Below are 24,262 nucleotides of genomic sequence, written 5' to 3'. Positions count from 1 at the left end.
TTCATTAACTAAAATAATTTATTGTTAGTGATGCATTGGGCCCCTGCCTTCAGATAATAGCAAACATCAAGTTTTTAAAATAAAATTGAAACCTTTAGGTTTTGTGATAAGACATTTGAAAGCATTGTTGCACTTTTGTCAAAAGAAATCTCTCATCAGGCTCTTTATGATCTAACTGTATCAGGTATATGAACCAAGTGGTACTCTTCCCCATGCCTCCAGAAGAGTTTGAGTTGAGCGCTGGGAAAGGAAGTGAGGCACTCTTGATAGATGGAAATAGGTCAAAAAGCAATGTAATTATTGTAAGTTGCGATCATAAGATTTCAAATTAACTATTACAGTATATATATTTGGCAAAAAATGTTCAGGACTTCCAGTATTTTCAACTGGGCTCTTTTCTGTAGATTGACAGACTCTAGGATTCTCTTTAATGAGAACTGTTAAGAGTGCTCTGTTGATCAACAATTAGATTTGCTGAACATCCTTCCTCTAAAACTCAGACACCAAAAAGAATCCGGAGGTCCGCCAGTGTGAGCTTAGTGAAGGATTCTCCAGTCCCTGATAACACCTTCTTTGCCAGTTCTTTTTTCTTCTCTTGCAGTTCAAAAATTTTGTCTTCGACAGTTCCCTCGCACACAAACCTGGGGAGAAAGAAAATTAAAATGATTGGCCATTTTTTATTGGGAGCAAAGACACTCATAGGAAAATACCTTTTGCCACTTTCCATGGTTTTATTGCATTAGGTGTTTCACTCGATCAAGACACAAAAGTGAACCCGACGGTTTGATATTAGTAGTAACTGCGTAGTGCAACAATATAAAGTGTATGTGCTATCCAGGATGTTACTGATAGTTTCATGAAATAAAAGAAAGCATGGTTTGATCTCTGGTCTGCAAAGTTAATCCATGAGGAGAAAAATTATAGCACCTTTAATCAAATATTTTCTCATTTGTTCATCTAGTACCTGTGCACGGTGACGTTCTTTTGTTGCCCTACGCGGTAAATTCGATCGGAGGCCTGCTCCTCCAGCGCTGGGTTCCTGAAAAGATAATTAGGTGACATGACACGATGTGGGATTATTTTGTTCATCTCAAATAATCCTAGAAATTAAACCATTTGAATAAGGTAACAATTTATAGATAGCAGTATGTAACAATCCACAATTTAGCGTCCTTCTCTCCAATGTCAGATTGTAAAACAGTCTGCAATAATGATGATCATTGCTCTTGCTGATCTTTAACCTTACCAGTGCATGTCTAATAAGAAGAGGTGGTTTCCTCCAATCAAATTCAAACCCACACCCCCAGCACACAGAGAGACCAGCATGACCTATGGAGTAAGAGAGACAAAGCGATCATCATGGAGCCTCTTTCAGGTCAAGTCTTCAAAACATCCTATTACTTGGTACCACATAAATAAAGGACACCTCTCCTCCATGTAACCAAGCACCAGACACATAAACAACACTGATTTAACTGTGAACCTACAATATACGTTTTTAATAAGAATCACCGACAGCAGTTGAGCCCTTCCACTCTCTGCTTCACATTAACCATTGCCCAACCTAGTACATTCAACGTGCCTAACCCCTCACACTTTTCTGAACAAAAACAAGGTCAGTATTGCACCTGAATAGTTTTCGGGTTAGTGTTGAATTCCTCCACAAAATCCATGCGCCGTTTAGGAGTCACAGAGCCATCTATGGTTACATAGCTCAGCTTGATCCGATCCAAGTGTTCTGCCACTACACGCAGCATGCTGGTCCATTGAGAGACCACCACACTGGGAAAGGAAAACATACAGATTGGTAAGTACAGACTCATTCAACTTGTTAGGACACAAAGAAGCCTCAATAATGAAGGGACTGAGGCAAAGCTCAGTCAGGCAGCACAAGGCAATACAATATAGTTACAGATTGCAGATCAACACCTCTACAATCACACTGACAGATGAGGAATATATAAATTCTGAATCCATATATCATTTATTGTATTAGAAATCATCTGAGTATTTAAACCTAACATGATGTTGTCTCGACTATTTACCTTTTCTGTGGCTCTCGGCTGCTGCTGATTGCCTTTAGCTTTGTCAACAGTGCGGTGATCTGTCAACAGCCAGAACAGAAGGTCAAATACAGACTTAATTATTTCAAATACCACAAATAAAATTATTCCAACTAGCACTCTGCATTTGGACATTGGAGCACAAAAGTATGGAGTTCAGTAAAACAAATCTGAACTCTATACCTTTGTTCTCTCACTGGTTTGTTCAAAAAGTTCAGCTTCGAATCTAGTACCATTAACTTGAACTGGAATTGATAGTTTTATTTTATTGATTGAATCAATCTGTAAGTATCCTTTAAGATTTTATGCTCAAATTGTACAACTATTTCAGAGTAAATTTCCCTGCATATAAAATCGGTCTTTATTTTTGCAATTTTTTGTACGTATTGTAACTTTTCCCCTTATTTAAATGCCTTCTTAGACTGACCTTTTACATGTCCAACAAAAATTTAAGCAAAGTTGCTATCAAAATTAAAAGTGGTACAAATTACAATTTGAGGATTACTTATCAGGTCCAGGAACACATGCAAACTGCTGTTTCAATGGAGGTTCTGGTGTAAAATAAAACTGAACTCCATACCTTTGTGCTCTCCCTGGTTTGTTCAAAAAGTTCAGCTTCGAAGCTAGTACCATTCAAAAGGACCATTGATTTGGGCTCGGAAGTTGTGACCTCTGTCAATGACATTGCATTCATCTGTTCCTCCAGGGACAGGCTGATACCCTCAGATTCCATTTCTGTTTGCTCGAGAGTCTGAAATTCATGAAAAACACTATTGATAAGAACAAAACACTGAAAACATCAGATATAAATTGTTAGGTGCGGTTGTAACAGAGCCTAAAATGTGATTTTCCACATCAGTGGTGACAAAATGTGACAAACTCATTATCCACTGAGTTTCGGAACTCTGTCCTTCCCCCCCACCCAGACCTGAACTCTTGGGGGTTAGCGGCAGATAATGTAGCGGGTAACAAGGTGGCAAGTTAGTAGCCTGAGTTCAATTTTCAGGATCTGCAAATATTAACATTAAGCTACAAAGAAGATAAACCATTCTCTTACTATCACCATAAAGGGTTTATTCTCAAGTCACTGATACCAAGAATCGTTCCTACCCTTCCAATCCGGTGCCCACAGCACGGAAACGGCCCTGGTCAAAGGCACTAATGACATTCTGAACATCTGTGATCAGGGCTCCCTCTGCCTCCTTGTCCTTCTCGACCTCTCTGCCGCCTTCAACATTGTCGATCGCTCTATCCTCATTCACCGCCTCTCCTCTTTACTTAATCTTTGCGGACCCGCCCTTGCCTGGTTCGATTCCTATCTCTCTCGCTCTCCACTTTGTTGCCTCTAATGGTTTCTACTCCAGCCCCCGTCTGTCACGTCTGGCATCCCCCAGGGCTCTGTCCTTGGCCCTCTCCTCTTTAATATCTACATGCTCCCCCTTGGTGACATCATCCGCAGACATGGAGTCAACTTCCATATGTATGACACCTAACTCTATCTTTCTGCCTCCACCCTCAACTCCAGGACCACTGACACACGACTGCCTGTTGGACATCAAGTTCTGGATGAGAGCAAATTTCCTAGTTGAATGTGAACAAGACTGAGGCCCTCCTGATTGGCTCGCGCCAGCGCCTCAGCACCTCAGGCTCTGGCAGCATCAACCTCCATGGTTGCACACTACAACTCACCAAACCAGTCAGGAACCTGGGTGTCTTATTCGACACTCAACTGTCTTTTCTTCCCCACACCCAAGCCATGACCCGCTCTGCCTTCCCTCACCTCCATAACATCGCCCGACTCCGCCACTACCTCACCCCTCAGGCCACGGAAACTCTTGTTCATGCCTTGATCACTTCCAGGCTCGACTATGCAAACGTCCTGCTTGTCGGCCTTCCCAACTCCTCCCTCCACAGGCTGCAGATAATCCAGAACTCTGCAGCCCGTGTCCTCTCCCGCACCAAACTCCGTGACCCCATCTGCCCCATTCTCGCCCGACTCCATTGGCTCCCTATACTTCAGAGGATCCAGTTCAAGATCCTGGTCCTCACCTACAAAGCCCTCCATGGCCTCGCCCCACCCTACCTCTGTGACCTCCTAACCCCCTACCAACCCGCCCGCTCCCTCCACTCAGCCGGCTCTGGCCTGCTCCACTTCCCCCGAACCACCCGTCCCACCATTGGCCTTTAGCCACTCTGCCCCCAACCTCTGGAATTCCATCCCCTAATCACTCCACCTAACCCCCTCCTTAGCCTCCTTCAAGTCCCGCCTCAAGACCTTCCTCTTCGACCATGCCATCGGCCACCGCCCTCCCCCTCCCCTCCTTTCTCCCCCTGACTCCAGCTCAGGTCTGAAATGTTGTACGCTGTCCAGCGCCTTGGGAAGTCGTGAAAGGAGCTATACAAATGTAATCTTGTTGTTACCAAAGCCACCTGAGCTTTATTACTGTGGGTGATCAGCAAAAACAGCATTAAGTCCTCTACTGTAACTCCTGGAGCAAAGGCCATATGTGGTCACAAAGTACTGTAATCTGAGAAATGCTTGTCTTTTAATTTTATTCTTTCCCTCAATTGTTCGTGAACCAAACCATTAAATATTTTCATTGAAATTGGCGTTTGTGTAAGAAATGTTATTAATTCTGAGTGTTTTTAATGTTGTGTTCAGGCTATCAAGAGCATAATGATTTCTAACCATCTTCAGCAGGGAGAGATGACAACAGCACTGCCGAAGCCTCAGCAGTAAGGAAAGGATATGGACAGTGCTCGAGCTGTGAGAAGCCTTCTGGCTTACAAAATGACCAGCGGCAGTCGGCTCAACTCCAAACTCCTGGGCCACTGATTCAAACAAGGGAAATAATGGTTACATATAAAACCTCTGTACTAGTGCACATGCTCAGCTACAGTGAAATTAACTGGGCATTCTTAAAACATGCACAATTAATGCCACCGCGTATATAAAGTATCGTGCTTAAAATTGGAGACTAATTGTGTTGCGGCTAATCGATTGTCCCTCTATCTCTGTCTTTCTTTGTCTGAATTCAGTCCAGATACCCGGGATGCAATCTCCCTTGGTCAAGTGTAAGGATCCTGTACGATATTTGAGTGGGCAACTTCAAACTAGTGGCTACCACTCACACAGCCACTGCAAAAAGTTAATTTAATTTGACTTCAATTGTCAGTGTCACAGCGACAACAAACAGGTGGCTTGTGCAGGAAATTTTAAAAAAATGTGGTGGAGGTACAACTGTCAGGGCTGAGTTTTAACTCTACATTTAGACTCAATGCTGTGCTACATACAACCTGAGCATGTTTGGCGACGGTATTGATGGTTAGAAGTGAGGCACTGATCTCCTCAATTGGGCCAAAAGAAATTCACTCAATTTAAAAATAAATAAGATTTCTAATTAAATGACAATTACTCAAGGTCTCAGACCATTCCTATCATCGCGGTTTATAGAAGGTCATATAAGCATAGGATAGGGTAAATAGTTTTTTTTTAATTCCCTCCCAATCCAAACAAGTGAAAGCTAACATCTATCTTAAAAAAAACGCAACAAAAGCAATGAACACTTTTCCATAAACTCAATCCGGTGAAAGGGTGAAAACTTAAGAGTTTTTCTGTACCTCTGTGGAAGGGATTGTCAGAACCTGATGAGGAACTCGTTTTGTAATTCTTGCCCTCGTGTCTCTTTAGATAGGACTGCAAAGTTGATCTAAGGGCCAAAAGAAAGATAATAAATTAAATTTTCCACTAAATATTCCACAGAAATCTCAGAAAAATCTTCTTTCTAAAAAGGTTTTGAGACGCCTGCCATCTTCTTTTCCTGGGACCTACAGGTCTTTTCAGAAACAGAAAGCTCACTTTGCACAAATTGTACGATAGAGCAGTTCCACTAAAACAATCTTCATTCTCAGGCTGTTTCGCTTCTAAGGCAGGTATCCTGTGGACCCTCAGTGAGCTTCCTGCACATGCATTTCATGTCAATGCATAACCTAACTTACCCCCAATAGTAGCTTTGGATTGTATCAATGCACAACATATCCTGCTACTGCTAGTTTATTATTATTGGAGCTCTGTACCAAACAATAGGATGAAACATTCTAGCTCTGAGAATCTCCATGTATTGATATCATTCAACATGTGATCAAACAGATCCAACCAGGACCTTTTTACCCCTCTCCAGAGTCTGACTGGCTCATTGGCAAATGGTACCCTGACTGATTGATATAAATTTCTTCAGATAATAGAGCGTGACAAGAAGATAACCTAGGATTGAGTTGTCTGGACACGAGTAAAGATCTGATCCACTTGAGTTATCCAATCTTTGTTTAAACAGGCACACACTGTCTATCAAAAGATAGCATATTTAAAAATTAAAACAGTGCTTCTTTCGAATGAAAGAGATTATCCAAACAATCACATTCGAGTTAGTGCAGGAAAGGTATCCTGCCTTTAAAATAATAATACTTACATTTAATACAGATTATAACATGTCAAGGAAACGTTAAGTTATAAAGCATATCACAGGATTTTACTGTCAAGTGCAGTGAACAAATATCACCAACAAAAAAATCACATAAATCCTCAAATATCTTTTACCTGGAACGAGCAAACAGGACATTGTAAACAGCTTGCTCGTTTTCCGACAGTTTTAATTTATGAGACTGGCTAAATCGTTGAGGCAAGGAGACCTGAAAAAAGAGGAAGGTGCTCGTGAACACTTTGATAAAACTAACAAGTCTGAAATTTATGCTATAATAAACATTCATTCCACATCTGACAGAACAGAAACTAATCGTGTGACTTGTATCGGGATTTCCTCACAACCATTTCCAATAACAAAGTAATAATCAAGAAATTGATTAGGCTTAATAGAGCAGTGAAGTTGCACAAGCTACGTACAGATCAAGCACTGCAGCTCTAGAAGTGATGTTTCATCACTATTATCCACACAGGCAGCATAGGTATGAATTGACAGGATCAATATCAACATTGCAGTTAACGGTTCTTAGATAAACACATCAAGGCCAGAAAAGTTGTAGGTGTCATAATTATAGACCGAAGTGTTTGATGAATACTTTTTCATTAGAAAGGCAGTGCTTTTTTTTAAGAGCTAACCTCAAGAGAACAGCCTTGATAAAGCTTTACTTCAAAACCCCCTAAAACGTATTAAGTTCAATTTACATTTTAAAAAATGTACATACCAGTGGTTCCCCGCTAGAGTTAAGTTGGTTCTTCAATCGGCGCAACAAAAGGCTTTTGGTGATAATATTCAGGCGTTCACCACCTCTCTTTGTACCGTTGTCCACTTGATTCTTCCACAGCTTGAACTCATCAAACGGGGAACAACGAAGGAACCTGGTTCAACAGGACCGTCAGAGTTTACAACCGTGGCCCGTGATTAGAAATACCGACCAAATTGTTAATTAACAGGAAGGCGCAAGGTACATAGTTGAAGGATCATTTGGGATTGAAAAAATCTTTGCAATAGTCTGAAATGTCCACATCACTCAAAAATCTCACACTTTTTCTGAAGGATAGACTGTATTAGTATATCTTACTTGAGCAGCGAATACATATCCAGTAGGTTGTTTTGGATGGGTGTCCCTGTGACAGCCCAACGTGCTGCAGCTTGGAGTTTGCACACTGCCAATGATGTCTGCACATGGGGGTTTTTAATGTTGTGAGCTTCGTCCAAAATGATTCGGGCCCAGGTCACCTTCAGCAGAGGAGAATGAAAAGACTTTCCAGCAGCCAAGTCCTATAAAACAGCACATCAACTGAGCTACGAGCACAATTTTCACACAATCACTGCTAAGCTGAATGCATTGCTTGTTACTATTGCCTGCTATTGCAACAACACAACTTGCATTTATATAGCGCCCTTCATGTGGGGTAGCATCCCAGAGAGCTTCGTAGTGGTGGAGTTTGACAACAAATCAAGGGTAGATGGGGAGGTGACCATAAGCACGATCAAAAAGGAATGTCTTTAGGCAGGATTTGAAGGTGGAGAGGGAGGGGGAAAGGCAGAGGGATTGAGGGAGAGAGTTCCAGAATTTCGGGGCGTAGTAGCTGAATGCACAGCTCCTCTGAGAAGTTGATGATGCTACCAAAATCGCTTGGTATTTGGTAAGAGTATGGCAATTGTACCAGCATGTGCAACTCTAGCGTTCTGAGACTGCAGTGCAGCCAGTAAGATGGCAAAAATGTAAGAACTTAGATTTGTGGTGTCCCACCGCATTGAAATATCTCAAGAGTGTTCTACAGTATTTACTGTCAAATGTAGTAATGCTTTTGTAGGCAAACACAGCAGCTATTTTGCAGAAGTTCCACAAGTGGCTTGTGCAAAAATTATATTTGCAGCACTGTCCAAAATAGCTGAACAAACTTTCTGAGGTGAACGACTAATTAATCTGGAGTACCGTTGGCCAAGACACAGGGAGAAACTTTTTTTTTTGAACAGTATCATGGCATCTTTATTGTCCACTTGAATCAGCAGACATGATCTTGGAATTAATATCTGATCTGAAAAGACAGCATCTCTGACAACACAGGGTTCCCTCAGTACTTCTCTTGAAGGCTACCCTGGACTATGACCTCAAGTCCCAAGATAAGACTTGAATCCACAGTCTCCTGATCCAGAAGTGAGAGTGCTATCAACTGAGCCAACCTGGCATCACATTTAAACTATGAAGTGCTTTTGTGTGCTACCCTGCGTGAGGGGCACTATATAAATGGAAGTTGTTGTTGTTAACGCCATTACTTATATCACTTCCCCAAATTCCTAACTTACATCCTTCTTAACATCATCTTTGCCTGCACGTTCTCCACCTTCCTTCTTCACCGGGAGCTCCTTTGCAACAAGGCTGTAGGTTGTCACCACTACATCAAATTCTGACAGCCTATAAAAGGAAACAACTCATTCAATTTCGTAAGATTGCTATTAATGAAGTGACCAGTCATAGGCTTTCATCTGTAAATACACAATCACTACACTTCGCAGTCAAAATTCTGTAAACGTCTTTCAAGACATTTCAACAACAATCATAAGTTGCTATATCAAATGCACGAATTATTATTATTATTTTCAGTTTAAGGTTTAATTCTGCATTGTGGGAATGGTTGATGATCAGTTTCAAGTGCTTTTCTCCTTATCCAGGAATTCTCCGCACCACAAGGTAACTGCTATAACAGTCCTCTGGGACCAATACGGCAACAACTGCTTTAAAACAGCACAAATACGGATGATCACCAGCTTGTGATGTAATTTCCTGCACGTTTCTCAGGTGCCCAGGGAAATGATGTTGCTGGAGGTCAAATGGGTCATTTTCAGCACAGGAAGCCTGCGCTGAAAAATGACCCATTTCCGAGTCATCTGATCACCACCAACATCATTCCCCTGGGCACCCAATGTACCAGACACTTAGCAGGATTGCCCTATATTTCTCTTTTTACTGACACTGAGAGAAACAAGGTCTTTATTTCAGATTGTTTCCATTGCTGCTGCTAAACTGGCTTTTAGCAACAGAGGTTATCTCATTTGATGATTTCCTCTCCTCTCCCCCTGGGGAGTGCCTTGTCTCTACTTCAAGGCTCTCACAGAGGATATCAGATCTAATTATATTATGCATTATTCTAAGGGAGAACAAGGCATTTTCCTTTTTTAATATGATATGGAGTGCACTTGAAACTCTTTCTGACCAACCTGGCCTTATTCTCACATTAACATTAAACCCACTACAGAGTCAGCAATCCATCGGATTGTCAAACTAGCACACTAGAAATGCATAATAACTACATTTATAGTACCATAAGGAAAATAAATGTGCCATCTCTATAATAGTGCACAATTTCAGTGTAGGGAATATCACACTGTATATTGAGAGCTAGAATACTGTAACACCTCAAATACTCACACTCTTGCTTGTTTCTCTCGCTTTGCTCCATGGTACAGGTACACACTCAGTTTCCTTCCAGTAACATGCCGTTCAATTTCATTTTTCCAGTGGTATATTAGAGACGCTGGACAGATCACTAGTGTCCCACTGGATGTTACAGGAGCATTATCTGTTGGAAAGAAGGTTTCAGAATATATTAGATGAAGCCAGACAGTAAGTAGTATAAGATATCAATGCCCAGTAAGACCTTACATTGGTCAGCCATTTCACTACCACTGGAAATGGACAACACTTGGCTAACAGTACTCATCTCTTTTGAACAGCCTGCACACGTGAGCTTTTTGGCTGCCTTCTTTTACAAGAAGTTGCTAAGAAATGACTATCTATAAATGGGAATATTGTTACGGAGAAAAAAATGGAGGCGAGAGATGAGAGAAGAACATCCAGCAAACAAGTTTATGTTCATGTAACCTTTTCTGGGGTGCAAAATACGGAAAATACAGAAAGAAAAACTCTGGATGGAAAATATATTGCCTCGCACTAAAAGTTATGGAAAGTGCAACTCCAACAACTTCCATGGGTAAACAAATATCAATTTAAGATATGAACAGCTTTGCAAAATTCAGTTTTAGAACCATTTTATTCTGGTTCAAAGAGTAATTTAAATCACTAGATTTCTGAACATTTTTCCCCCTCTCACTGAATCTACACTTTGCCCATGATCCTGAATGATTCATAAAGCAACCAACCAAAACGATACAGATAATTGATACCCTGCTGAATAAACACGTTCTGCGATGATCCCAAAGAAATTCGATTGGGTTAACAGTGCCTCAGTTGTTCGCATTAAATTCCCTGCAGTTAGCCCCATTTTCTTACCATATTTAGAGATCCACTCAGTTAGCCTTTTCTCTTCTTTCTTGTTTTCTTTCGTCCCCTTATACCGTTGCGCTAGGATGACTGCAATCATTGTCAGTGTTTTCCCCAAACCCATGTCATCCGCTGTGGAAGAATAGAGAGAGGGTAAATAGTTTAAAATCTCAATCTTTTCCCGATTCCCTCCTGAACAGATTCTTACTGGAAACATACAGACTCTTTGACCTGGATCTAGAGTGCAGGCTGTTTTATCAGGAGATCCAGTAAGCCATAGTTTAACCTGCACTGTTAGCAAACAGCAGATTTTCGCTGTGACTTTATAATAGAATTTCCTATTCATTAAGGACCAAGTTAATTAAATCCATATCTGTCTATTTTCCTTGAATAGAATGGTCCTTGTGCCAATTTAACTGACAACTGCAACAAGTTACATTTGTATAGCACCATTCAAGTCGGGTGGATGTCACAAGGGCTGACAGAACACCCAGTCATATTGGATGTTAAATGATGGGTAGCCATTGAACCAAATACAGAATTGGATCAAGAGAGAAAAAGAACACAATTTCTGTTGGGGACAGCTAATTGATTCACTTGCTATTAAGAGTGGATTCCTATTTTGTATAAAGACTACTCCTTTCCTGGATAGCAGTCTTGGCCAATAGAATCTCTCACTAAAACATATTCCCTTTACAAGATTTCCCCCAATGGCTCAGTTGGTAAAGACGCTCCCTGGTGATTAACTGAACCGTACAAACAGGGAAGATTCCTTCTCTGTGTTGGGTTAGCTGATCTCAGGCTGGGTGGCAGTATAAATGCTACAACTGGCCTCAGCTCCCTGGGAAGATTAAATCAGTCAGAGTTCCTGTTCCTAATCACCATACAGTAACCCATGCTACAATGTGAGGAGGGAAAAGGACTAAGCTCAGCTGGCATATTCCTCAGTCACAAATCTGCTGGCACTTATGGTATCATACACCAACATGAATCAGCATCTGGGAGGGAAGGATGCAGATAAGACAGCGATAAAGATCAGCTCTTTCTGGTTTCTTCCATACTTTGTGACAACTGTGCTTTTTATTAATTCCTGTCTGATCCCCATCTAGAAGCATACCAAAAGGGAAGAACAAACTGCTGAGCTCATCGGCTCACACTGCTCTGCACGACACAATCAAGTCAGTTCCTTCTCAGAAAACTCTCTCACCTAGAATGCCACCTGACGGTTGCTGTGTTTCTCGCCATAGTAACCATGCCAATGCCTGTATCTGGTGAGGCAGCAACTGGACCTGCAACAATAAATAGACAATAGATTTTTTTCCCGCCACCCTAATTCTTTAGGTACTGACTTCATTCAGTCTATTAAAAACTAAAAGCGTTGTTGATTGTGAAAAATGTTAAAATACATAGTTGCGGCAAAATAAAATTGTGATAACTATGAAAACTGAATAAATTCTGTCTCTTTATTGCACGGTTGCTCGGAATAAAGTCTTTTTTAAAAAAAATCTCTTGCATTGACTGAAAGGATGATAAAGGTGGATTACAGAGTGGGCATTAGTATGTTAATTATAGTGTATCAAAATGTGATAACATAAAATTTAAAGGAGCCAGAATCACAGCTAATTGGGTGGGAAGCAGCTGACATGAAGAACACTGCCCCTCCCCACCTCCCCCTCCCCGAAAGGAATCCAAAATTCTGTCATCTCAGCTACACTTGCCTTGAGATGTCGTGGAATCTCAACCTCATCTGATGTAGTCGGGCAGGACTCCAATGATTTATGGAGATGTTCAATAGCCTCGCTCGTTACATTCTTGACAGCAAGATGCTTGTCTTCAGTCATTCGACCCCCATATAGGCTCTGCTGATGCGGAGTGGCTGAGATTGGGAGAAATTATCAATCCGTTTGTTTTCAAAGAAAAATATTTTCTTTCTCGTAAGTGAGTTACTCTTCACCGCAGATACAAATATATCAAAAATAAACAACTTCAAGCTCTTCGCTTTCCACACATACAAGAATTTTGAGCTCATTCTTCACCAGAGTTCTAGGCGCTGTCTATGTATACAGAATGCAGTGTAGGTGCAATCCAAACAAGAGGCTGCAGTCTATCAGTGTGGGACACAAACATATCTGAACGTTATGCAATTTGATATTCAATACAGTGGCTTGAAGGTAAACGCACTAACCCATGTGGATCTAATTCACTGAACTCAGCACAGACCAAGAAATAAACCGAAGGCCTTGCTGATCTGAATGATTCAATTCTACAGAGAAATAACATGCTGTTGATTACAAAATGCACATTTCCAGATTTAAAAAAGGTTATTTTTCATTTCTGGCAAAGGATAGTTTATTTGCAACATCTTACCTCCATATGCCGGAGTATAAAAATGGCTTGATCCTGCGTAGGAACCATTATTAAAACATGAAGCTTCTGCACCCAATCTGGAATCCTGATAAGGCACCGATTTATCTAAATAGGCACGGCTTTTGTCAAAGGGATTGGTTTGAGTATCCGTTGTCTTCTCTCCTATAAAGAGCCTGTTACTAGGAGATATTTCAGAACCTTCATTTATCAACATACTCTTACATGTCTAACATTGGGTAAATTGTGCTCCAACCCTAATTTCCACAATGCCCAGAGAAATCACTATTTTAATTGTGATAATAAGCTTAATCATAGAATTTTACAGCAAAGAAGGAGGCCATTCTGCCCATCGTGTCTGTGCTGGTTATTTTAAATGAGCTATCCAAAATCAATCTACCACCTCACCGCGCTCTCCCTATAGCCCTGCAAGCTTAATAAAGTACCTTTCTCTTCTGTTTCATCTGCAGCAGACAGACAGAGTGAACTGAGTGCATCTTCCAGGTCTTTGACCTGATTAATTAACCTCTGACCTTTATCAGGAAGTGCAGCAATGTTCACAGTTGCCAGAGTAGTCTGAAAAACAAAGGGTTTTCATAAGCATGTCTTTGTAGCCTTTTAATGAAAAACAGCTCCACTAAATTTAGATGTCAGTTCTCCCATCCCATTTTAGACTAAGTGCTGAAATGACCGAACCCAACGATATTTAACACATGCATGAATATCATTAAAAAAAAATTCTGAACTCGAGATACCCGATAATAACGAGGTTTGGAACAAATTTATCTGCTATTTAGGCACGTCTCCTGGCATCCAAAGTTGTTGTTTGTAACAGAGATACAAAAAATACATTTGTAATATTTCATACACGTCAACTTCTGACGTCATTGTAAAACGTACAGGACAACGTTCACGCTTGTGTGGAGCTCCAATTTGCCTCAAACACCATCAAGCTTTTGTGAGCAGTCAACATGAAAAGCAGCGGAGGCTACAAATGTGTCCCTTTGGCCTTTTCCAAACCTCTTTAGTGTTCCTGTGGTCTCAAAGGTAACACTTCCTTTATTAATAATCCTTGCATTGACACAGCTCTTATAACAGTAAAACGTCTCAAAGCACTTCAGAGGTAATTTCTATTAGTGTCGTGCTGTGCACTTGCAGAGAAATATAACATAGGTTGCCTCACATTCCCAGTAATATAATGTACCTACAGACCCTGCACTTCAGCTCTTTCATTGACCATAAAATTGGTCATTCACTTCATGACTGTTTTCTCAGAAGATTGTGCACAAAATTAGCAGCTGCATTAGCCTAAAAAATAGTCACTACACTTTACAGGAAATCCTGTGAAGCGCACTAACACATCCCTCCTTATTGGTCACCAGGTGTTTTAATGCCTCTCCCCTCATGGTGGTTAAATGAAATGAAATTTGTCTCTCGCCATTGTCCGTCTTCCAGTGACTTCCTTACCTTCTTTTGTTTAAGCTGAATGGTCAGCTGCTCACGCATAGTTTTCTTGTTTTGCGTGTGCTGAGGTACATGTTCAAACCCAGGAAATGATAGGAGTGTTCTCTGTCCATTAATTATCTGGGGTTTCTTCATATCTGCCGTCTGCTTGACACCCACCACCTCGCTCCTGGGTATAGCTTGCCCTGATTCAATGGGGCCACTTTTCTCTCCATTTTGAGCGCACGTTTCGGTGTGAATGAGCTCAGGCAATTTGTTTGCCTTGTTCGTTTTTCTACTTGATTCAGTGGCATTTAGAGAAGGAACTGAACAATGCCCAGAATCACCAGGTCTAGTTTTGGCTCTTTGTACCGGCACTGAGTTGCTTTCCTTACCATCTTCCTCTTCTGTCTGCTGGGATGACCTGATCACACAACATCCATCAGTGCTGCTGAGTTTTTCATCTTCACACCTGGCTTCACTTTTATGATTTAACACTGCTCTGTCACTTGGCTGTTGTCCTTTCGAGGATACATTCTCTATTGTTGTAAAATCCCTATACTTCAACGATTGCTTCACCATTACTTCTTTACGGACATTCTCTCTTCTACATAAGTGCACTTTATCTTCCTCCCCGGCTTGAGATGACCTTGAGTTTGTTCCTTTCTCATTTTCCAAACGTATGGATGGCTTTAAAGACATTCTATCTTGAACACTCCTTTTTTCCTTAAAATCAGATTCCTCTGTTCCTACCTGACATTTAACACCAGGATTTATTTTTGCTTCAGCTGCTTTACGGCGGTCAATCTTTTCAATGTCAGACGACTTTTTCTCAGTCTTCACCGCTTCAAGAAACTCTTTTGCTTCCTGCTCACTAGCTTCCAACAGATACTTTGGTTTCAGCATCTCATTTGCATTCTTGTTGTGCTTCAGGGATTGTTCACACTCAGTCTCGTTCTTCTGCCTGCTTTTAGTGACATCTTTCCAATCCAATGGTTTGTGATTCTCACTTTTAGTTTTGAAAGGATTGCGTTCCTGCTTCTTGGAATGGTGGGACACTTCTGGAACACGCTGGCTACTTCTTTCAACTGATGACGGTTTTGATTTGGATTCCTGAAAGACATAATATTAAAACTTTGCAAGACTGCAATAACATACCTTGATCACATCCAAAAAAGAACATTTATTATGATACTTTTGAGGGAACAATGAATGTATGAATGAAAAACAGCAGTGTTTTCTTAAAAAAAACTATAAAGGATATAAAATGTCTACCGTGTACTCATTCTCACGGAGGTGAGAATTAAAAGTGCCAGGCAATGGAGCTTTTTGCCATATTTGTATCTGTTATCAACATCAAATCAGAAACAGCATCAAACCTAATTTACTTATGGCTAATATAGGTGATAACTTGGAGACTTAAATCTAATCAGTGTAGGGCAGGTAAACCAAAATCCTGGAGGTGAAAAGAAAGTTTTCTAATCCATGAAATCAACCAGATACCTTGCATCTTATAGACATGAATCACCTTTTAAAAGGGCACCAAGGGCCAAATGCTACAGATTTAAAATGAATCAAATGTTCTTGTGTTTTAATTTGGTGGTGCTGTATACTCTTACTGCTGTTCACTTCCCTCTCATCAAATGATCGAAACTTGAATGGAGCAGTTAAAATTAAAACGTTCCCATTCTTTAAACCAAACATTGTTGTCAACATTTTAAATCAGTGAAGAAAGCAAACTATTGAATGCAAGTGGTGGAATGTTGCTGATGTGGTTTTTAGAGGGCATCAAGTACCGAATGCCTGAAACACACTGTGGTCTTGTACAGCACACTGGCTCAGAGGAAGACCTGCTGCAATCCAGAAACGTTTAACACTTTTATTCTAAAATCTAAAAAGAATCTGAAAACAAAAGTAATTTTGCAGTTGTGTTCACACATGAGCTTTCAATTCACATAAAGGAATAAATAAATTAGGCGACAGATCTATTGAAAATACAAATCTATTTTAAGATTCTTTACCAATTACCAATTCTTCACACTGACACGGTTACCAATTCAAAACTTCTCAAATTTACACTAGAGTATACAGGCAGTGTTACTAAATTCTTCCACAATATCCTGTTTTTTATTTATTGATGTAACAGCACTCCAAGTACAATATTAAAAATCCAATAGTTCTCACATTATAATTCCTTAACATTAGCATTAGGATTCATCCCTTGGCCTCTGACCACTAATTTCATTTAAAAGTCCATACCTGCCAGGGTATGTTTCCACACCACTTCATTCCATCTGCCTTCCCTTCAACACATCGATAGTATGACCTTCCAGAGGAGGACAAGACAAGCATTAAAAATGGCTTCTATTACAGTCTTATTTCAATTATTGCCCATTTGGGGGAAATTATTCGGTTTCCTTCCATTAGCATCTCTGCCCAATGTCGTTTCATATATACAGACATAATGCTTCTAAAAGGCATGATTCACATTTTTGTTACACAGTTTATGTATGGAACGAAGCAGAGGTTCAGTGATCTGGTGAACAAGGAATTAATTCTGTTGTGTTACCACAAGGCAAAAGCCATAAGTTGAGTTGGAATGATTTGTGAATTGCAATCATTTAAGTGGGATATGTCTTTTTTTTAAATCTTTCAGTCAAACACCAATATATTTAGGAACATGACGATTAGACTATTCAGTTCACACCAGCTCATTACTTCGCATAGATCTATAGATCTGGTGTAAGCAAATAAGTTAGCATTTGATTCTGCTCAATCCCTCCACCTTTGTCTCAATCCCTCTGCCTTGTCCCCTCCCTGTCCGTCTTCAGATCGCACCTGAAGAGCTTCCTCTTTGACCTTGCCTTTAGTCACCTGGTCTCCCTCCCTGGCTTTGTATAAAGCTTCTCCATTGTTAAACACTCCGAGATACTTACCCTGCGTGAAGAATGCTATATAAATGCAAGCCGTTGTTCCTCTAGACATTAGAAAAAAAACTCACAAGAAAATAATAGTACAATCTGCTGTTCCAAAGGGTAAATTGCATAGTATTTTCCCCACTCCAAAATAAAATACAGAGGGGTACCACCAGTGCGCTATGCAAGTTTTATTGCCTGCTCTACGATACATTAGGCAGAAAATTGCTTGTAATAATATAATAATAAACTGTACCGGTATGGTTCAGTATTCAATTTTCTGAAGAGGGCTTGGAGTTCCACCATCGAACCTTCATGGAGCAGGCAGTGAGACACAGGAACGCTGGGAAAGAAAGATAGCAACACCACTTACTGTAGGTAATGAAGACTTACTATTATAACAGCATTGCAGAAGTGTAAATTAGCAGTAAATCTGCCAGGATATGAGGTGGCGTCAGAAATAATGGCCCAAATTCTCAGCCAAAGAAATTGACAACTTTCTAATCCATAATTCAATCTAGAAAAGGCTATTCTTCATCTGAAACGTTGAGAGGTTTTAGGATTTTAAAAAAAGGATTNAAAAAAGATGTAAAAAAATAAAGATTATTTTGGTAAATATGCTGGACAAATCATTTCCTGATGGGTGGATGTTATTGATTGTTCCAAAAGTGCTCATGAACAGCAATGTCTAATCGGAAGACATTTTCAAAATCCGGTTCATTTTTATACAGCAAAAGCAATTTCCTGTACATATATATAACTGGTGATAGCATTTACAAATTAAATTAGACAAGTGTGTAGATGGTCTGAAAGTGCAACTAGTTGGCCCTAGACCAAAGTAGGAATTTGAGAGCTTCAGGCACATTTCCTTGTTGGGGGATTCTTCAATTTCAGTTAGGTCTGAGGATTTGTTTAACTGTTTAAACAAGAAGTCACCCAGAACCACCTCTGCACATCTCTTAAGTCACAGTGCAGCACCCACAAATACCTTCGAAGAGGTCAGGGAATAATTTGCATTGCAGAGGCAAACAATTATTCTTAAAAATCTGTAAATTTTACAAAAAGGCTGAAAAAGCATAAACCAAACAATTAATCATCCGATTTTACAATACAGTTCTCTCGAGCAAAGTAATGTTCCAAGTATTTGAACATTACAGTGAAGCCTGCAACAAAAATGTAGCATGAACAAGTTGGGTGCCATAGTTCTGTGGCTCTACAATGGATATCATCCATGGCAGCCATATGAGATGTACTGCGCTCCTCCTTACGGATGAATTGTGCTCTTGAAATACTGAAACATTCCAGCCTGGTTAGCTTTTTGCAGAAATGTTCCTGTAGTGCTCAAAGTAGTTAACCTGTAATCTCCCAAGAGACTGATCATGACTGGAAAGGTATTGATCGTCAACCACAGAAATGTTGTTGCTGAATGCTGATGTCACCACAAAGCATGTAGTGCCTTGGGACGTCGTCCTGACGTGAAAGGCGCTATACAAATGTAATTTGGTTAATTTGTTGCAGTAACAAAAAGATGTTACCACGATTGACGAGATACCCTTCCGTTGCGACATCCTCCCGACGTGAAAGGCACCACACAAATGTAATTTTGTTGTTGTTATTTCCAGTACTATACAGCAGGCTTTCCCAGACAAAACAGCAATCCCGACAGAATTTTTCAAAACACCTTAAAAAAAAAGTTGCCAGCCCTCCTCAAATAAACTACAAATGCCAAGTGTGTAAGGTGTGTGTATGTTCACTAAATGAGTTGCATCTCATTCAGCACCAGCTCCTAGACTCAATGGGACCTGGAAAGCTTCCTATTGCTTGGCTCCAACATTTTCATCTTGTTCTTCTTCTTTTCCTGAGTGGCTTATGTTCAAGAACTCCAGTACTGTGAGCCTGACATCAAAATGTTGACAAAATAGAACAGGGGTGGTGAGAGGTAACTTCACAGTCCAGTCTGCTTTCACACATGCATACTTTTCAGCGGGGGTCACATAGAATTCAGAAACAGAACTGCAGCAATTTTTCCCCTCCCTTGCTCAAGGCTGCTGAGGCTGATTGCAACAACACTGTCATCCCACGAGAGAATATGTAGAATTAATGCTAATTCAGCATTAACAAAGAAACAAATGTGGGACTTTCAGGCTCACTTTCACAGTTTACCAACTGAACTATTAAGACAGTCTAATAACAACAAGTTAAGACAGAAAAATCAATATTTTCTCATTGCCTATCTCTGCCACTGTGTGTCACAGACTGAAATAGCACTTACTCAGCGACCTGTGTGAATGAACATGGAGATCCATGGCGTGCTCCGCAGATATAGAAACTCTTTCCTTTGGAGGCTCCATCTCGTACTCCTGTCTTCAGGAAACAAGCAGTTCCTGCAGGAAAAGTACAACACTGTAAACAGTCATTTGTTGATTAAACAAATTCAACAGCAGCAACATATGATCACCTACATCACCCATGATGTGCTGACTATACCAGAAATCTAACAGGGATTCAAATAGACACCACAAATTATAATAATAATAATCCTTGCATTTGATATAGCGCTTTTCACGTCAAGAGGACGTCCCAAAGCGCTTCACAGAACACACTGTAAAGTGAATTGACTGTATATTTGTGGGCGAACGCGGCAGCCAATTGCGCACAGCAATGTCCCACAAACAGTCGTAGATTGAAAATGACCAATTTATTATTGTTTTTGGTTTTGGAGGGATTATTATTAGGTGTGTGGAGTAAGGAAACTTGCCCAAGGTTTCGCCCTCTGCATGGAATTGAACTCGGGTCTCTCACTTGCAAAGCGAGTGCTGTAACCACTGAGCTACAGGACTCCAAATTGAATGAAAAACCACATAGCAGCAGCTGGTTTAGAAAATAGAAAATTCACACCGGTGTACTGTGAAGACGCCTTTGAATCTACAAGCAAATTATACCTGAAACTACTTAATGCCAAATCTTATTTTCCAGCACTGTACTACAGTAAAATCTCTCGCATTGCTGAGAGCAAAAGAAATTGACCTGATTACTTTAACCCCTCAGTGAAATGCAATCCAGTTTGTTAGAATATGGTAGTCAGGGGTCCCTGAAAAAAAGGTGAGACGAGTATAATGGGGCACATTGTGACACAGCCACTCGTGCTCATTTATGGGCGCGGTTGACATTGTGGAAGCTCATTGCACCCATGCACTGCACGCAAGAACCCAGCCATTCAGCTGAAAATCCTCCTTGAGAATATTTCCAGGGTCACTAGAAGCAGAAAGCCAATACTGTGGATCCTTTGTAATACCAAATAATTGATAATATAATTACAAACAGCGACTGCACAGATAGTATTGATTTCAGTCGAAGCATTCAAACACCTTTGCAAGAAATATGAGGGAAGGGGATTTTAAAAAAAATTAAAAGTTAACCATGGGAGAGGGAGTAGGTAGATGGAGACTCCAGTCACTCTCCCATCCACCCTCCTCCCCATCCCCCTCACTCTTCCTCATCCTCTCTTTCCCCCATCACTTTCCTGTCTCTCCCACGTCCCCCATCCTCTCTCCCCCCAACAACAAAATTTATAGAGCGCCTTTCACGTCGGGAGAACGTCCCAAGGCGCTGGACAGGCAGGAGTCAGGACCTGAGCGTGGAGAAGAGGTGGTGTAGGGATGAGGGACGGCGGAGAGGTGGGAGGGCGACCGAAGGCATGATCAAAGAGGAGGCTCTTGAGACCGGCCTTGAAGGAGACAAGGGAGGAAGAGAGGTGAAGGGACTGTGGGATGGGGTTCCAGTGTGTGGGGGTAGAGAGGCTGAAAGCCCGGCCACCGATGGTAGGGCGGGACGGACGGCAGACATGGAGCTGAATGGAGGGAGCGGGCAGGCTGGTAGGGAGTCAGCAGATCATATGCCCCCCTCCTCTTTCCCCCCTTTCTGTCTCCCCCTCCACTTTCCTGTCTCCCCCACCCCCTCCCTTACCTAATTTCCCTCTCCCCCACCCTCGCCTCTCTCCCTCTCCCCTGCACCCAGTGTAGCACCCCTCCCTTCCTCTCCCCCTTGTACCCAATCTAACACCCCTCCCTCCCCTGTACCCAGTGTAACCCCCCCCTCCTCCTGTACACAGTGTAATCCCCCCCTCTCCCCCTGTACACAGTGTAACCCCTCCCCTCTCCCCCTGTACACAGTGTAACCCCCCCCCTCTCCCCCTGTACACAGTGTAACCCCCCTCTCCCCCTGTACACAGTGTAACCCCCTCCCCTCTCCCCCTCTACACAGTGTAACCCCCTCCCCTCTCCCCCTGTACAGTGTAACTCTCCTCTCCCTCTGTACACAGTGTAATCCCCTCCCCCTGTACACAGTGTGACCCTCTCCCCCTGTACACGGTCCCCCTGTCCCCGTGCCCCCTGTCCCCCTGTACACGGTGCCCTGTCCCCCTGTACACGGTGCCCTGTCCCCCTGTAAACGGTGCCCCCCTGACCCCCTGTACACGGTGCCCTGTCACCCTGACCTCCTGTATACGGTGCCCCCCCTGACCCCCTGTACACGGTGCCCTGTCCCCCTGTCCCCCTGTACACGGTGCCCTGTCCCCCTCTCCCCCTGTACACGGTGCCCTGTCCCCCTGACCCCCTGTACACGGTGCCCTGTCCCCCTGTACACGGTGCCCTGTCCCCCTGTACACGGTGCCCTGTCCCCCTGTACACGGTGCCCTGACCCCCTGTACACGGTGCCCTGTCCCCCTGTACACGGTGCCCTATCCCCCTGTACACGGTGCCCTGACCCCCTGAGCCCCTGTACACGGTGCCCTGTCCCCCTGTACACGGTGCCCTGACCCCCTGACCCCCGGTACACGGTGCCCTGTCCCCCTGTACACGGTGCCCTGTCCCCCTGTACACGGTGCCCTGTCCCCCTGTACACGGTGCCCTGCCCCTGTACACGGTGCCCTGTCCCCCTGTACACGGTGCCCTGTCCCCCTGTACACGGTGCCCTGTCCCCCTGACCCCCTGTACACGGTGCCCTGTCCCCCTGTGTCCCCCTGTACACGGTGCCCTGTCCCCCTGTACACGGGGCCCTGTCCCCCTGTACACGGTGCCCTGTCCCCCTGTTCCCCTGTACACGGTGCCCTGTCCCCCTGTACACGGTGCCCTGTCCCCCTGTTCCCTGTACACGGTGCCCTGTCCCCCTGTCCACGGTGCCCTGTCCCCCTGTACACGGTCCCCCTGACCCCCGGTACACGGTGCCCTGTCCCCCTGTACACGGTGCCCTGTCCCCTGTACACGGTGCCCTGTCCCCCTGTACACGGTGCCCTGTCCCCCTGTACACGGTGCCCTGTCCCCCTGTACACGGTGCCCTGTCCCCCTGTTCCCCTGTACACGGTGCCCTGACCCCCTGTACACGGTCCCCCTGACCCCCTGTACACGGTGCCCTGACCCCCTGTACACGGTGCCCTGTCCCCCTGTACACGGTGCCCTGACCCCTGTACACGGTGCCCTGTCCCCTGTACACGGTGCCCTGTCCCCCTGTACACGGTGCCCTGTCCCCCTGTACACGGTGCCCTGTCCCCCTGTACACGGTGCCCCCTGTCCCCCCGTACACGGTGCCCTGACCCCCTGTACACGGTGCCCTGTCCCCCTGTACACGGTGCCCTGTCCTGTACACGGTGCCCTGCCCCCTGACCCCCTGTACACGGTGCCCTGACCCCCTGACCCCTGTACACGGTGCCCTGTCCCCTGTACACGGTGCCCTGCCCCCTGTACACGGTGCCCTGTCCCCCTGTACACGGTGCCCTGACCCCCTGTACACGGTGCCCTGACCCCCTGTACACGGTGCCCTGACCCCCTGACCCCCTGTACACGGTGCCCTGACCCCCTGTACACGGTGCCCTGACCCCCTGACCCCCTGTACACGGTGCCCTGACCCCCTGACCCCTGTACACGGTGCCTGACCCCTGTACACGGTGCCCTGACCCCCCTGTACACGGTGCCCTGACCCCCTGTACACGGTGCCCTGACCCCCTGACCCCTGTACACGGTGCCCTGTCCCCCTGTACACGGTGCCCTGACCCCCTGTACACGGTGCCCTGACCCCCTGTACACGGTGCCCTGTCCCCCTGTACACGGTGCCCTGACCCCCTGTACACGGTGCCCTGACCCCCTGACCCCCTGTACACGGTGCCCTGACCCCCTGACCCCCTGTACACGGTGCCCTGACCCCCTGTACACGGTGCCCTGACCCCCTGTACACGGTGCCCTGACCCCCTGACCCCCTGTACACGGTGCCCTGAGCCCCTGACCCCCTGTACACGGTGCCCTGACCCCCTGTATACGGTGTATCACATACCGTGTTCCTCACACAAAACTCTCTCCATTTCTCCCCCTTCTTCTTTTTCGGCGCATTCAAATAACGTCACGTTCTCCTCAGCCAATCAGGGAGCAGGGCTTTCAACCAATCACAAATGACCTGGTGATGGTCAGTGAGATCTGAGCCACGTCACCACCACCACAACAACAACAACAACACAACACCACCACAACACCACAACAACAACAACACCACAACAACAACACCACAACAACAACACAACAACAACACAACAACAAACAAACAACAACACAACAACAACAACAACAACAACACAACAACAACACAACAACACCACAACAACAACAACACCACAACAACAACAACACCACAACAACACCACAACACCACCACCACAACAACAAC

The 24,262-nt window shown here is 43.6% G+C and overlaps 1 protein-coding gene across 2 annotated transcripts; it reads right to left on the bottom strand.

Moving 5' to 3' along the window:
• On the bottom strand, nt 1–24,042 carry ttf2 (transcription termination factor, RNA polymerase II). Of its 2 annotated transcripts, none has more exons than XM_042334590.1 (23): nt 23,876–24,042; nt 19,824–19,935; nt 17,808–17,894; nt 16,896–16,962; nt 14,661–15,749; nt 13,640–13,769; nt 13,197–13,358; nt 12,548–12,705; nt 12,037–12,118; nt 10,839–10,961; nt 9,978–10,128; nt 8,855–8,963; nt 7,623–7,822; nt 7,266–7,419; nt 6,661–6,752; nt 5,685–5,773; nt 4,753–4,895; nt 2,644–2,814; nt 2,046–2,104; nt 1,629–1,782; nt 1,247–1,329; nt 965–1,039; nt 1–641 (listed from the first exon to the last, which is right to left on the bottom strand). In XM_042334590.1, exons 1-23 carry the CDS (start codon nt 23,901–23,903, stop codon nt 497–499), a joined length of 3,663 nt encoding a protein of 1,220 aa, XP_042190524.1. In that variant the 5' UTR covers nt 23,904–24,042; the 3' UTR covers nt 1–496. The 2 variants fall into 2 exon arrangements, with proteins under 2 accessions (XP_042190524.1, XP_042190525.1); XM_042334591.1 differs by having other exon boundaries at nt 13,197–13,355.
• Nucleotides 24,043–24,262: the final 220 nt, after the last annotated feature.

The sequence above is a fragment of the Callorhinchus milii genome, unplaced genomic scaffold, assembly GCF_018977255.1.
Source record: "Callorhinchus milii isolate IMCB2004 unplaced genomic scaffold, IMCB_Cmil_1.0 Scaffold4, whole genome shotgun sequence".
In the NCBI taxonomy this organism is placed as follows: domain Eukaryota; kingdom Metazoa; phylum Chordata; class Chondrichthyes; order Chimaeriformes; family Callorhinchidae; genus Callorhinchus; species Callorhinchus milii.
The sequence above is the reverse complement of the archived record's forward strand: the minus strand, read 5'-3'. Positions and strand labels throughout refer to the sequence as shown.